The sequence below is a fragment of the Takifugu flavidus genome, chromosome 19 (genome assembly GCF_003711565.1).
Source record: "Takifugu flavidus isolate HTHZ2018 chromosome 19, ASM371156v2, whole genome shotgun sequence".
Taxonomy (NCBI): Eukaryota; Metazoa; Chordata; class Actinopteri; order Tetraodontiformes; family Tetraodontidae; genus Takifugu; species Takifugu flavidus.
The window spans coordinates 2,244,967-2,259,949 of NC_079538.1; the positions used below are offsets into that span (position 1 = coordinate 2,244,967).

Below are 14,983 nucleotides of genomic sequence, written 5' to 3' on the forward strand. Positions count from 1 at the left end.
TGAAGCTGTCGGTCCAGCAGGGGGAAGACAGTCAACCTGTTGTTACTCCTCCATTGTTTTATTCTGGCTTCTCCTCAGAATTGTCTTTCATTTTAAATTCCTGCAATCACGATTGGCGACTTTGGTCCTCGTAGGTAAAAATGTTGAAGAGGTTCTCCCGAAACCGAAATGACTTATTCACGTGACAAAGAAACCTGCCGTGTTTGAGCTGCTGCGCATGTGCGCAAGTATCCGGCGGCAGAGACACAGGCGGACAGCTGGACACAGACAGCGGGACCCGATAGACTGGGGACGGAGGGACAGACGGTGCGGACGGGCGGAGTTTTGAGCAGGTGAGTTCGAAAAGTTCTCTCCGTCTGTTCCACCGACGCGTCTCCACAGGCGGAAGCGTCTCCTCGTTTCTGAGAACTTTTGATGACGATCAAACCGGACGTTTGCGTTCAAATCGCTCAGCTCGCGCTGGTGGCGGCCCGAACGCCGCTGGCAGCTTTATCTTCAGAACCTGGGCTCGGTTCTGCTGCTGTTGTCGAACTTTGGCTTAATTCCTGGCAGCGTTTTAAACAGGAAACGGCTCCATCTGATCGGAGTACAACTCCAGAGGTGACGTCACATCTGGAGGAATGTCGAGAAGATCCCGACATAGATCCAAGAAACTCAGCCCTCACTCCGACATTCTTACGTCATTAGCGTGCGTGTGATTCTGAGTGTGCGCGTGTGTCTGATGTATCTGTGCGAGCTGTATAAGAAAGTGTTTATTATAATGCTTTAATTCCAGTTGTGGTGAAACAAAAATATAGAGGCAGTCGCCTGACTGCCTCTATATTTTTTGTTTCCATGACAATGGGCTCCTGGCAGTGACAGGTTTCAGACTGAGCATGCTCCCAGCGCCCTGCTGCTCTGCTGCTGCTCTACTGCTGCTCTACTGCTGCTCTGCTGCTGCTCTACTGCTGCTCTGCTGCTGCTCTACTGCTGCTCTACTGCTGCTCTGCTGCTGCTCTACTGCTGCTTACTGCTGCTCTGCTGCTGCTGTACTGCTGCTCTGCTGCTGCTGTACTGCTGCTCTACTGCTGCTCTACTGCTGCTCTGCTGCTGCTGTACTGCTGCTCTGCTGCTGCTGTACTGCTGCTCTACTGCTGCTGTACTGCTGCTGCTCTACTGCTGCTACTGCTGTCTGCTGCTGCTGTACTGCTGCTCTACTGCTGCTGTACTGCTGCTCTGCTGCTGCTGTACTGCTGCTGTACTGCTGCTGTACTGCTGCTCTACTGCTGCTCTACTGCTGCTCTGCTGCTGCTGTACTGCTGCTCTGCTGCTGCTGTACTGCTGCTCTACTGCTGCTCTACTGCTGCTCTGCTGCTGCTGTACTGCTGCTCTGCTGCTGCTGTACTGCTGCTCTGCTGCTGCTGTACTGCTGCTCTACTGCTGCTCTGCTGCTGCTGTACTGCTGCTCTACTGCTGCTCTACTGCTGCTCTGCTGCTGCTGTACTGCTGCTCTACTGCTGCTCTACTGCTGCTCTGCTGCTGCTGTACTGCTGCTCTACTGCTGCTCTACTGCTGCTGTACTGCTGCTGTACTGCTGCTCTGCTGCTGCTCTACTGCTGCTCTACTGCTGCTGCTCTGCTGCTGCTCTGCTGCTGCTCTACTGCTGCTGTACTGCTGCTCTGCTGCTGCTGCTCTGCTGCTGCTCTGCTGCTGCTCTGCTGCTGCTCTACTGCTGCTCTACTGCTGCTCTACTGCTGCTCTGCTGCTGCTGCTCTACTGCTGCTGCTGCTGCTGCTGCTGCTGCTGCTCTGCTGTCGCTGCTGCTATGCTGCTGCTGCACTGCTGCTGGAGTGTTGATCCCACTTCATTGGCTGATATTCAGGTGCTTTCTCACTAGTGGGGGATGAAAAGTGGAGCAGAGCCACCGTCTCAGCCTGGTGCTGTCAGTCAGACTCAGTCGGCTCCACCAGAAACACCCGCATCAATAAGAGTGCTGAGCAGTGCAGCTACAGTCATTTATTATAAACCAGCCAAATACAAACCTGAATGTTAACACACACCCAGGCACACACTGAGACACACACACACTGAGACACACACACACATTGAGACACACACTGAGACACACACACACTGATACACACTGAGACACACACACTGAGACACACGCACACACTGAGACACACACTGAGACACACACACACACTGATACACACACACTGAGACACACACTGATACACACACACTGAGACACACACACTGATACACACACACTGAGACACACACACACACTGATACACACACACACTGAGACACACACACACAGATACACTCGCACACACACTGAGACACACTGAGACACACACATCCACTGAGACACACACTGAGACACTCACGTACACACACTGAGACACTCACACACACACTGATACACTCACACACACACACACACACACACTGATACACTTACACACACTCACACACACTGATACACACACACGCAGATACACTCGCACACACACTGAGACACACTGAGACACACACATCCACTGAGACACACACTGAGACACACACTGAGACACACACACACACAGATACACTCGCACACACACTGAGACACACACTGATACACTCACGTACACACACTGAGACACTCACACACACACTGATACACTCACACACACACTGAGACACTCACACACACAATGATACACTCACACACACACTGAGACACACACACACTGAGACACTCACACACACACTGAGACACTCACACACACAGAGAAACACATCCTGAGCTCTCAGGTGGACAACAGCCTGGACCAGGCTCTCCGGTCCTGATGTTGCTCTTCCTCCTGCAGGTCGATGAAAAGCAGCCGACTGTCACAGATATTCTGCTCCTGTCAATTCATTTGACATTATTGGCTTATTCATTCATCGTTGTAGAGGCGTATATAATGTGTCCGACAGGGGGCGCTGTGGTCCATCTACCTTTGACCACCAAATGATCGCCTCAGAATCATCTCCTGTGTGGCAGCAGGTTGTGTGTCTGCTCTGACACTAATTGGATTAAGCCCCGCCCCTCCCGAGACCGCAGCAGGTACAGATACACACACACACTCTCAGTCAGATGAGCTATTCCCAGTCCCAGCGGCCGTTGCTGTCGGAGGTAAGCCGGTTTTAGTCTGTTTTTCCCAGTGATGTCCTTTTGTTGTGATGATGAAGATGATGAAGTTTCTGTCATTAACACCCTCGGGAGCATTTTTGTGCAGAGGCTCCACCCACCACAGCCCCTGTGTGTGTGTGTGTCTGTTTTTTGCTTGAATTTGAGCTCTGGTCACATGATCACGCTGGTCTGTGATGTCTTTACTGGTCAGTGAGGGTTTTTAATGGACGTGTCTGTGTGTTTCCCAGCAGTCAACAGGTGAAAGGCAGGAATGGACCTGGGCTGGTGATCATTCCACCTTGACCTCTAACCTGTGCCCACCCATATTTGTTCCCTGTACGGTCATATACGCCTATATATGGATGTATATTGGGTCATGTGTGATGTCCTGTGATCTTGGTGCGTTTGCCTGAGGACACGTTAAGATACAGAAACTCGTTGTGTCCCCGGAACAGTTGACCATTATTCTGCCTCCTAACCCCACCCCTCTGAGACACTCTGTGACAACACACAACAAACCCACAACTGTCCCAGACATCTTATGAATAAAGTTGTGTTGAATTCCTTCCCTGCTCCTTTCTGCTCGTCTTGGTGATGCTTTCAGGTGTTAGTGAAGCTGCGGGAAACCTCAGCACCACTGACCTGTATCTCCATAACAACGGTCAGTCTGTGAGGTTGATGATGGGTTGTCTGAGGGAAACATCAGGAAGTCAGACCAGGAGAAGGTGTTGGCTTGGTGAGGTCAGAAGGTGAAGATGACCTTCAGATGTTCAGCCCTTCTGCTGGCCGTCTGATTCTGCTGCTTCTGCTTCCATTTCTGAGCTCTGATTTTTGCTGTTGCCCTTTTGAATCAGTGCTTTCAGTGATCCTATTTTTATTTATTAACAGTTCCGGTTTAGGATCAATTGTCTTCTTGTACTATAACTGTAGATACATTTTACCTGTGGGGTTCAGATGTTCCTCAGAAGCTTTAGGATTATTGGCTGGTCAAAAGTCACCAGCAAGTGTTTGAATGTAGCGCTGCGCTCTGATTGGTCAATGCTATCTCATCTTATCTTCAGGCAATACATTTCCTTCCTGTTGGGTCATTAAACGCCTCTGCTGTTCAAACAGAGGTGTGTCTGTGTGTGTGTGTGTATGTGTGTGTGTGGTTGTGTGTGTGGAACCAAGTACCTTGTGTTATTGATGACACGCTCTCACGGCGCCGCTAAGGGGCGGGGTTTACTGGGCAGCGTTCTGCGGAGGAAACCTCAACGAGGTTTGGATGCGTGACCTCCGTCTGGAGAACCTTTAGAGGGAACTTGATTTCATTTGATTCCCCTGATTTAATCAGATAATCGATCTTGATGAGATCACTGATCTGTTACATCACAGACTGATGGAGGCTTTCATTTGGTCACGATGATGTCATCATGTGTCCTCAGGTCCTCCTCGCCTGTCCAGTGTCCCCGGTGGACGACGTGAACGTGTTTCTTGGGCTCCTTCCGCGCCCTCAGAGAGTCCGAACTTCAGGATCTTTCCGAGATGACGGCCTCAGCCGTCCTCCTTTGACCCTGAACTCAGATGTTGACCTTGACCTGACTCTTGTGGCTGGCGAGTTGGGACCAGCCCAGAACCTGAGCGGGCTGCTCACGCACGACAATCTCAGGCGGCACCACTGGCAGACGTCCCCTCAGAACCAGAAGTATGGCGCCGAACCTAGAACTCACTTACTTGGACCGCGTCCTCATGGAGATTATTGAAACGGAGCGGATGTACGTCAGAGATCTACGCATGATTGTCGAGGTTAGTGACGCGTCAGTCACATGACCACAGACGGGGAAATACACTGGTTAGTTACCATGGGGATGACGACGCTCAGGACACTGTGACGGGGTGACTTAAACTAGCGCCATCGGCACAAAAGATGACATTTGTTGGCTGATTGATGATCAGTTTCATCCCTGATACCCTAGAAAGTTGCCAGTGTTGTCATGGCAACCGTGAGACTTAGTGAGTTGTGGACAGAGGACAGTCTGACCTGCTGTCACCTGCTATAATTACCTGCTTAAACCCAGATTATCTTGTTGTGCAACGCACACACAAACACAGACACACATAAGCCACACCCACAAACACACACACACACCCATAAACACACACACAGAGCTAAACCTCAGACTGACACCAAAACAGAAGTAGAGAAGAGAAGTAAAGAGAAGTAAAGATGACTCGGTTTGTTCCACATCACCATGGTGCTGAAACACAGACCTGTTTTTTCACACTCTGTAATCAGATTACTCTAATCAGAGCACTAGTGTTGTTAGCCTGCCACCTGCTGGACGGACTGTGGAAGGACAGATGCGACTGAATAGCTGAGCTTCTGTCCTCTTTGCAGGATTATCTGGCTCACATTATCGATCAGTGTGAGCTATTGATCGGTCCTGAGCAGGTCTGCGCTCTGTTCGGGAACATTGAGGACATCTACGAGTTCAACAGGTGAGGAATTCCACGTTCGCTCACGCTGAGACCAGAAGAACCATTGACCACCACTCAGTGATGGTTCTTTATTGATTTATCATAAGCCTGCTGATACCTCCATCACAGTCTATCTATAACCACCCCACCAACACCACACGATGTGTTCAGGTGGCTGGAACTACCTCTTCTTTTCTGGACCAAAGGGGCGCCCCAAGGTTCAATGCCGGGACCCAGTTTGTTCTCGGTTTATCCAAAAAATCTCTAGAACTGTTATCAGTCCGCTTCTGTGACCTTAATTAAGTCCGTGCACGTGGCCTGACCCTCGTTTATAAGGCCTTATTTGTGTGCTTTACTGTAAAAACCAAGCAGTTGCTTTGAATTAAAACAAAAAGTAAAACCTACGTAGGCTTCGTTGTCATGGTGATGTGTGTCCTGTTGACAGCGAGCTGCTTCAAGCTCTTGACTTGTGCGACAACGACGCCGTGGCCGTCGCCAGATGCTTCATCATGAAGGTATGGAAGTCAGAAAGATAACACAGTGGGACCTCTACTTACGAACGTCTCTACATGCGGAATTTCAGGTTACGGTTGCACGTCTCAACGGGAAAATTTTTCCTCTTGTTACGAAAGAAATTTCAGGATACGAAAGGCAAAAATACGCTACCGCTGCTACCGAGTTTAGCGAACGTAAACATGCTTGTAGCTGCTCTGCCATTGGCTATCGCCTAGCATCTTCCTGTCATCCCATCCCACTTTATTCTTTGTTTTTACATTATGTACAGCTCTCTTCATGTTTATTATAGTAACTGTAGCTGGAATTTATTGTGGGTATTCGTATGTTTGTCCATTAGATGGCGATGTTCGTTGCTAGTAATGACGGCTAATGTAAGATTAGTCTGTAATGAAGTTCATTTTGTTCCTGGAGAAGCCTTTCACTGAATTCCTACATTTATTGTGCGGTAATCTAATTGTAACATGTATTTGTTACATGTTTTGATGCATTTTTATGATTTATAAAAAAATTATATCCGAATTTTTGGGGGCTTGGAACGGATTAGGGCATTTACATGGAAAACGCGTCTCTACCTATATAATTTTCAGGTTACGAAGCAACTTCTGGAACTAATTAATTTCGTAAGTAGAGGTCCCACTGTACTCAAACTCTTCATTTGGAAAGCTTGATCCCGCCCACTTCCTGGGGTTATAATCGGCCTCAGTGTCATTTTTGTCTGATCAAACCATTTAATATTGGCAGGAACTAAGTTCAAGCTTCTGTTTTCAGGGGGAGTTCTTTGAGATCTACACGCAGTATTGCACTAACTACCCCAAGTACGTTTTTATCGCACCTTTGACCCTTTGTTTAACCCCAGTGGTCCAGATGTGCCCCCTGAAGCTCCTGTATGTGCTTGTGTGTTGCTGCAGTTCGGTTGCTGCTCTGACCGAGTGCATGAGAAAGAAAAGCTTGGCGACGTTTTTCCGGGAGCGTCAGGCGTCGTTGAAGTGTTCGCTGCCTCTGGGGTCCTACCTGCTCAAACCAGTTCAGAGGATCCTCAAATACCACCTGTTGCTCCAGGTATGACAGCAACACACCATGACAGCACCACTGTGACAGCTGAGGCATTGTGCACCTCAGCCAATCAGGATTCAGTCAATTCATCCTTCATTCAGCCAAGTTTCTGCTGATGATGCAGGAAATTGCCAAGCACTTTGACCCCGAAGAACAGGGTTATGAGGTGGTGGAGGAGGCCATCTACACCATGACCAGCGTCGCCTGGTACATCAATGACATGAAAAGGAAACATGAACACGCCATCAGATTGCAGGTCGGTAACCTGGAAGCCTATATAGCTTTCTATACATTTACACCTATTAGCTTTAGCCACAGTTTAGAACACTTGAACTCCTTTCTGACATGTATAATAACAGTCACTCCTTTACAAAATAACACAACATGAGTTTCCTCCAGGCTTCAGATAAAGTTAGCGGCTAACAAGTCGTTACATGCTAATGTGTCTCAGGAGGTCCAGTCTTTGTTGCTGAACTGGAAGGGTCCTGACCTCACCACATATGGAGAACTGGTCCTGGAGGGAACCTTCAAGGTCCATCGGGCAAAAAACGAGAGGACGCTCTTCCTTTTTGACCGTGTGCTGCTCATCACCAAGCGCCGCGGCGAGCATTTTGTGTACAAGGCGCACATCTTTGTGAGAGAAGCAGCACATCTGTATTTATGCTAGCTAGCGCCGTCGGCAAATCACTGACATTAGACTGTCTTTCTCCTTCAGTGCTCCACTCTCATGCTGATAGAGAGTGCAAAAGACTCTCTGAGCTTCAGTGTGACTCATTACAAACATCCCAAACAGCCGCACACTGTCCAGGTGAGACACCTGTTCTCTGCACCAGCCTCTGCCTTCATTTACCTCTGTCCCCCTGTTTGTTGGTTTCCAGGCAAAGACGGTGGAAGAGAGGAAGTTGTGGGCTCATCACATCAAACGCATCATTCTGGAAAACCATCGCGCCATCATCCCACAAAAGGTGAAAGTCACCTGTATACACTTCACACTGGACTAGTCTAGCAGCTAACCGCCAACCATACTGACTGCTCTCCTAGCTAATGTAGCTTCAACACCCAGCATAATAGGCTAACGTGTAGAACCGATCCATCAGTTATACTCATTCACACCTGAGGTCAGTTTTGAGTCACCTGTTCACCCCACGTGCATGTCTGTGTACTGTGGCTGAAAGTCTCTGGAGCCCAGGTGATTTGATTGTTAGCAAACCACTGCTTCGCCTCATATATATTTACTTGTATTTTTGCGTAAACATGTAGGTTTTTAGTCTGCACACCAACATAATCCTGATGATGTGTTTCAGGCGAAAGATGCCATCATGGAACTGCAGCCCATCTGTGAGTTTTGGGACTTTCTGTATCACCTTGTTGACGTGAGCATTGTTTTTGTTGGAGTAGTTCCAGGAACCCTGGAGCACCATCTAAGACTTGTTTTAGAGCTGCTAACCCTAACCCTGACTATGAAGTGATCTGAGGTTTGGCGCTAGCTCCGTCCACCGTGCTGCGGCCTGGACAGCATCAGTCTCACGTTCCTGAGCTTTAGAACCACACAGTCAGAACGCAGGTGTCTGTACAGCTGGGAAGCGTCTGACTGCTGATCTTTCACCTGCAGATGCTCCTCGGTATCGTCACAGTCCGGAGAGGACAAAGAAAGTTCTGTCTTGCCCGTCTGACGTTCAGCAGGAAGATTGTCAGGAGCGCCCACGCTCAGGTACTCATGCTACGCTCGTCAGGCAACATCTGACCAACCGTCCCAAAATGGAACTGTCCCATGGTCTACTGTCCAATTGGTCTACTGTCCAATTGGTCTAACCGTCCAATTGGTCTAACTGTCCAATTGGTCTAACCGTCCAATTGGTCTAACCGTCCCATGGTCTAACTGTCCCATGGTCTAACTGTCCCATGGTCCCAACTGTCCCATGGTCCCACTGTCCCATGGTCTAACCGTCCCATGGTCCCAACTGTCCCATGGTCTAACTGTCCCATGGTCTAACTGTCCCATGGTCCCACTGTCTCATGGTCTAACTGTCCCATGGTCTAACCGTCCCATGGTGTAACCGTCCCATGGTCTAACTGTCCCATGGTCCCAACTGTCCAATGGTCTAACCGTCCCATGGTCTAACTGTCCCATGGTCCCACTGTCCCATGCAGATGTTTAACTCTTCTCTTCTCTCTCCCTCTGTGGGTGACCTCTGTGCCACAGCCGTGTTTCCGGTAAGTAAAGTCACCATGTTACTGTTTTGTAATAATTAGTTTTGATTTAATGTTGTGTTGTCAAACGGATGTAATCCAGGTGGTTGTAGCCACTGTGAGGAGACCTGTTGCTGGTCGAGAGGAGAGAGGTGTTCAGTGCATCTTGGGAGCTCCATGACTTCAGCATCCTGACTAACAGGATTGGAATACACACAGCACAAAATGGCTGGTTTTCCATTACACTAGTGACCCCTTCGCTGTGGGTGGGGTCTTCATAACGAGATGGACGTAACTTTAGTGACGGCGTTAGCATGTAGCATGGTCTTGAAAATAGCGTCCAGTTGGTTGAACCACTTTCAGTCCTTCCCAGTTGTTCATTCGTCTTTGGTGAGTTGAGCTTTTCTCGATGTTTAACATAATGGCACTTAATCGGCATCATTGGAACCCGAGCTGAATGGGTACTAAAAAACTTACCCACTCTGCCCTGGTACCATTGTGGAAAAGCCTCCAAACTGTACTGTACCGGGTCGTAGGTTCTAGTGGAAGGGTATCATAAACTGGTCCAGGGTCAGCTGAGTCCAGTGACCTTGAGTCTCACCAGAAAACAAACTAGGAGCTGAAGTATCTGTTCTACTGTTGGGAACTCTGAGAACCACCTGAAGTGGTACCTTGTAAAGTCCCAGAGATGGAGCCTGGTCCTTAAGGACACTAAGTGAAGGGAGCCATTAAAGAGTGACAAAATCTGGCAGATTCCTTTTGAGGATCTACTCCGGGGCATCTGTTTGGACAGCTCATTAATGACAAATGACATCAAGGGTTGAAATAACGGGTACCTGGACTAGTACAACAGTCTGAACCCAACCCTTGCTGAGTGAACTGAAGGACAGATCCTGGGTAGATCCTAAGGTTCCCCCTTGGACTGATCCAGGCCTCAGAGGATTTATGTTGTGATGGAGGGTTTATATGATGAGCATATTTATATGTTCTTGAAATGTTGGGTCTTTTAAATTAGCATTAATGAGGAACAACGCACCTGTTTGATTGCAGTCAGCCGTCAGTGGGCGGGGCCTAAGCTAACCTCCTCGATCAGGTATTTGATGCCATATGCAGCGTAAGTGAATGTCATTTGGGCATGTTTGAGGTGCCGTTTGATGTGTTTTTGCATGTGTGGCCAGCGTCGTCGTCCCGTCTGACGTTGCTAAGCAGCAGCCATGAAGTTTGTCACAACAGGAAGTGTGGAGTGATGAATTGTGTGTCTTTGCTTCGGTGTTGGAACAGGCCTGTTCCTGGCATTTGATGCTAAAGCCCGCCCACCCACACAGATCAAGGTCATGTTTATGGTCACGTTTATTTATAGAGCACCTAACAAACAACCTGGGTAAACCAAGGAGTTTGAGGGCCCCCCCAGTGTTGGCTGGGGGTGGGCATGTCGCCCTGTATGTGACCGCCCCCCTGATGCCAGGACCAGGGTTTTCCAACCGTACTGAGGTGACCCTTCAGAACAGCTCCGTTCTGATGACGTTTGTTTTACAGGACTTGCTGGTGGGTGTCAACAACCCGAATAAACAGCTTCCTGAAGATGCATCGAATGGAACAGAAGCCTCATCTGAGCAGGTATTCTGGAGGTTACATTTTACAGAGCAAGGAGAAGATACACCGGAGCTCAAAGTGCTCCCTCCAGGAAGTCATTTCATCATGGGCGGGGTAGATCAAGCCTTATCTTTCTGGACTCGTCGTTTGTCAATTTCCTGTCCCTCGCTTCTCCGTGAGGGGTTAGCTTGCCACGTTGTTCTCGGCCATCCAGCATCCTTGTGACCGTTGGAACAAATATGGCTATTATGACGATATTGTCAAGTTTGTCTACTTTGTTTTCATCCAGCAGTTCTTGAGGTAATTGGATGGTCGTGGAAGGTGAAATAATTCTTCTTCTTCTTCTGTAGGCCACCACGGACGTCCTGCTGCTGCAGAAGTCTGAACAAGAAGAAGAAGAAGCTGCTGAGGAGGAACCTCCCTCTCAGCCAGAGAGTTTGGACGGGACTCACCACTCCGAATCTCCTCGTAGTTTCGAAGACCAAACCTCTGATAGAGATTCTGAGTCTGCAGGGACACCGTCCAGTGCTCCTGAGTCCAATCCACCAGTCCTGAGCAGTGAAGAATCGTCTGAGGATGAGGAGGGCATGACTGATGGAGGTGAGGCTGGAGGTAGGACTCCTAGCATCCTGCCGTCCTCGGTCCTGGACAGAGCTGGTGCCATTGCACAGCACTTCACCAACAGCGTCAGAAGAGCAAGTCTTGCACAGGACGAGGTCCGTTTTCTTGGCTGTGCGTCACCACGACTCCCAGGGCGACCCAACACCCTCAGAACCGAACCGGCCGAAGGCGCAAGTGGCGTCACGACTGAAGCTCCGGAGGCAATGGTGACGGATCTCACTTCACCGTCTTCCAGAGAAGATGGCGTCTTTGATGGGAACCGAGATTCTCGGCGCAGGCGGGACTCCACACTGTCGACGCAGGACCAGCTTCTTCTCAGCAAGATTAAGAGTTACTATGACAATGCTGAAAGCCAGAGCCCAACCTTCTGCCTCCAGCGCAGGGAGAGCCTGACCTACATACCAGCTGGGCTGGTCAGGAGCTCCATTACCAGGATCAACAGCATTCCAAAGGCGGACAGCATGGAGACAACCTGCTCTGTCACTAATTCGGGTCCTTCTTCATCTCTAGCCACAGAAAGCCAGGATCTCCTGGACTCTTCTCAATCTCTGGACACTTTGAGCTTTGAGCTTAAAGGCATAGAAGATTCGAGAAAGAGCCAAAGATCTCCATTTCAACACTCCCAAGACAGTCCATCTGAGGAAGAAGAGTTCATTCCGTCATCACAGATGATCAGGATCTGGCAGAACATGGAGCAAGAGATGACTTTGACCCAAAAGGAGAAGAAAATATCAACACTTCAAGAAGCTCCTCAAAACTCCAGGGCCTCACACAAAGTTTCTGATTCCATAAAAGTCCAAACTAAAGACAGTCACCCAAAGAGTCAAGAACTCCAGACAGAAAAGGTCTTTAACAGAGAGACTTTGGTCCTCAGACCTCCTATTCATCAGGTTTCACAGGCAAAGCCTGAGACTGGAGGAGGAAGCACGTGTGAGGACGACATGGAGCAGGCCAACAGCAAAGTCCTCCATCTGGCTCGACAATACAGCCAGAAGATCAAAACAGCCAAACCGGTGGTCCGGCAGCGTAGCCAAGGCCTCCTGCTGTGCAAGAATCGTTTGGCTTGTGTGGTGGAGGAGCTGGAGAAGACGGAGATCTCAGGTATGAGATGATCAGTGTTCCCTGTTAGCTACAGTCAAACCACAGAAACAAACATTCATTCTGTGCACCTGTGTTTGTTTTCCAGAAAAGCCAAAGCTGGACTTGAATAACTCGGCAGTCCCGCCCCCTCTCAGCCACCCAGCTAAGGTCCGTTCAGCGTCCTCCAGCCTCCTCTGTAAGGAGAAGATGATCTCCAGAGACCGGGCCCAGTCCTGTACCTCCGTCAATCATTCCTCCTCCTCCTCCAATGAGGCCTTTAACTGGCCTGATGTCCAACAACTCCGATCGAAATATTGCAACCGCAGCAACAGTCAGAAGCATGTGGTTAGTCCTGCTAATTTCACACCAGATCATGTCTCTAGAAGGAGACACTCCAGCTGTTCCTCCTGCCTTCTCCCTGAAGGAGATGCTCTTAAGGTTCCTTCATTCAAGTCTGGAGACACCTGGGAAACCAAGGCGGGAGAAAGCCGAAGGCGGCTTCAGAGGGCCGGTTCTCTGGACCTTCGTCTGAGGAATACAGGCACGACTGAAGCAGCAACGCAACAGGAGGAGCTCACTGACCTCAGCCGTGGTGGCTACTTTGTCGCAGCCAAGGCGCCGCTTCCAAATGACCCCGAACACTGCGTGATTGTGATGGAGAAGGTCCTGCAGCCCGTGGAAAAAAGTACGGAAGCCGAAGATGAAGACAACTACATTCAGATCCGCTCACCGACCAGCAAGGAAAAGATCTCCATTATGGCCGTTATTGACCGCTGCCGCGTCTACCAGGACTCGGACCAGTACCGAGAAGGAGAGGAGGTGAAGGTCAGAACTGAAGTTGCAAGAGTTCCTGGTGATGAGGAGTCCCAGGAACCCAAGACCAAACAGAAGGAGAACGGCACCCACAATGTAGTGAAAAATCTGAGGGAAAAGTTCCAGAACATGAGCTAAAGAGACGGAACAATATCCACAAGGCCAGAAGACTCTGGACTTCAGCAGGGTCCTGACCCAGCATCCTCTGTTTTAAATTGAAATGTAAATATTCTTTTGCCATCCTGGAATAATCCCAAAATGTTTCTTTAGATGAGCACATTTCTGTACAAATAAAAAATCATGCTAACTGCTAAATGTGAGCTCAGCTCCATTGCACTTCTGCTAATGTGCCGATTTTAAAAAGGAGTCAAACATTCCATATTCAGTGCAAGCTTATCCTTGCCTAGCATAAAGCTTGACAACGGCCAAAACGTGAATGCACAGCTGCTGATCAGAAAGCTAGCAACAAGAGCAAAACCTTTATCGGGATATGAGTGAAACAAAAAACGTGGTGCCAAAGTTTCTGTTCCTGCTTCTGATTTGATCAAATGATGGCAAAGAGGTCTTCTGAACCACTTTATTCCTTTCAGGGTCATGGGGTACAAGGGGGTCAAGGGTAGCTCGGCAGTGCTCTAAAGGTGTTCTGACACCTCCTACTGCCAGGACACGTTCCATGTTTTGTCTGCCCTGGGGCTCAAACCATGAACCCTCTTTTTCTCAACCCAGGTAAAAGTTTGCTAGTTTCCTTCTCTGAATTATAGTCATGAGCACGTGTCGGATTTTTTTGGCCTCTATGCTACCTCTGTTCGTTTAGCTTATGCTCGATTTCATGGATATAGAAATTCATATGTAGCTTTTGTTTCATCAACATCCTGTACGTTGAGCTGATTTAAAGGACTATTTATTTGTGTGTTGTTTTTTAGCTGCTTAGCAATCATTTCTAAAATTAATCAAGTAGTCAAGCACTGTTAGCACTGTCACAGTTCAGATTAGCTGTTTATGCCACTATTTTAGTGCTGTTATTGAGTTAGCTGCATTAGCCCTGTTATCTCTGTTGACAGTTAGCTGCATTAGCACTGTTAGCTCATATTCTGTGTCCCTGCTGTAGCTGCTCATGTGTTGTATGTACATACGTGTTCGTATGAGCTCTGAACACATCTGTTTGCTCATTAAAGCAAAGATGGCAGGCGTGTTAATTGTGTTAAAACATGATAATAAATGAATTATTGTAAATGTCAGAAGATAAAGCTGACACAGAATTCTGTTTTTATCCTGAGACAAAAGTCTGACATTTCTATTTTGTTTTGTCACAGCTTGAACACACGTGATTATCAATATTTTGATTGATGAACGACATAAAGCTTTCATCTGATTATTTCGGTGTGAAAATCTTGAGATGAAACACTGACTCCTGTGGGTTTGTCAAAGATCCGTATTTGATAAATCGTATTTAAAATGTTGATTTCAAATACGGAATTTGACCTTGACGGCAGGGGGCTCGAACCAACAACCATG

At 48.5% G+C, this 14,983-nt stretch overlaps 1 protein-coding gene and 1 long non-coding RNA gene across 5 annotated transcripts; one reads left to right on the plus strand and one right to left on the minus strand.

Moving 5' to 3' along the window:
• Positions 1-43: 43 nt before the first annotated feature.
• LOC130516457 (pleckstrin homology domain-containing family G member 3-like) lies at positions 44-14,715 on the plus strand. Of its 4 annotated transcripts, none has more exons than XM_057017540.1 (16): positions 45-332; positions 4,570-4,930; positions 5,523-5,623; positions 6,048-6,117; positions 6,887-6,933; positions 7,027-7,177; positions 7,296-7,427; positions 7,623-7,805; positions 7,887-7,979; positions 8,050-8,136; positions 8,476-8,509; positions 8,784-8,882; positions 9,375-9,385; positions 10,898-10,978; positions 11,305-12,676; positions 12,762-14,715. In XM_057017540.1, the coding sequence occupies exons 2-16, from the start codon at positions 4,832-4,834 to the stop codon at positions 13,604-13,606; spliced, it is 3,405 nt and encodes a 1,134-aa protein (XP_056873520.1). In that variant the 5' UTR covers positions 45-332; positions 4,570-4,831; the 3' UTR covers positions 13,607-14,715. The 4 variants fall into 4 exon arrangements, with proteins under 4 accessions (XP_056873521.1, XP_056873520.1, XP_056873524.1 ...); XM_057017544.1 differs by lacking the exon at positions 45-332 and adding an exon at positions 2,746-3,148; XM_057017543.1 differs by lacking the exon at positions 45-332 and adding an exon at positions 3,206-3,894.
• On the minus strand, positions 8,903-9,407 carry LOC130516468 (uncharacterized). Its single transcript, XR_008947491.1, has 3 exons — positions 9,311-9,407; positions 9,134-9,261; positions 8,903-9,083 (listed from the first exon to the last, which is right to left on the minus strand). It is a non-coding gene; the product is annotated as an uncharacterized LOC130516468 (long non-coding RNA).
• Positions 14,716-14,983: the final 268 nt, after the last annotated feature.

What these genes read in the sequence shown, in the direction of transcription:
- LOC130516457 (XM_057017541.1), top strand. Translation starts at nt 4,832, where the DNA reads ATGGCGCCGAACCTAGAACTCACTTACTTGGACCGCGTCCTCATGGAG. An exon ending in GACATCTACGAGTTCAACAG is followed by an intron (nt 5,624 to 6,047) that starts GTGAGGAATTCC and finishes TCCTGTTGACAG; the next exon opens with CGAGCTGCTTCAAGCTCTTG. An exon ending in CATGGAACTGCAGCCCATCT is followed by an intron (nt 8,510 to 8,783) that starts GTGAGTTTTGGG and finishes TTTCACCTGCAG; the next exon opens with ATGCTCCTCGGTATCGTCAC.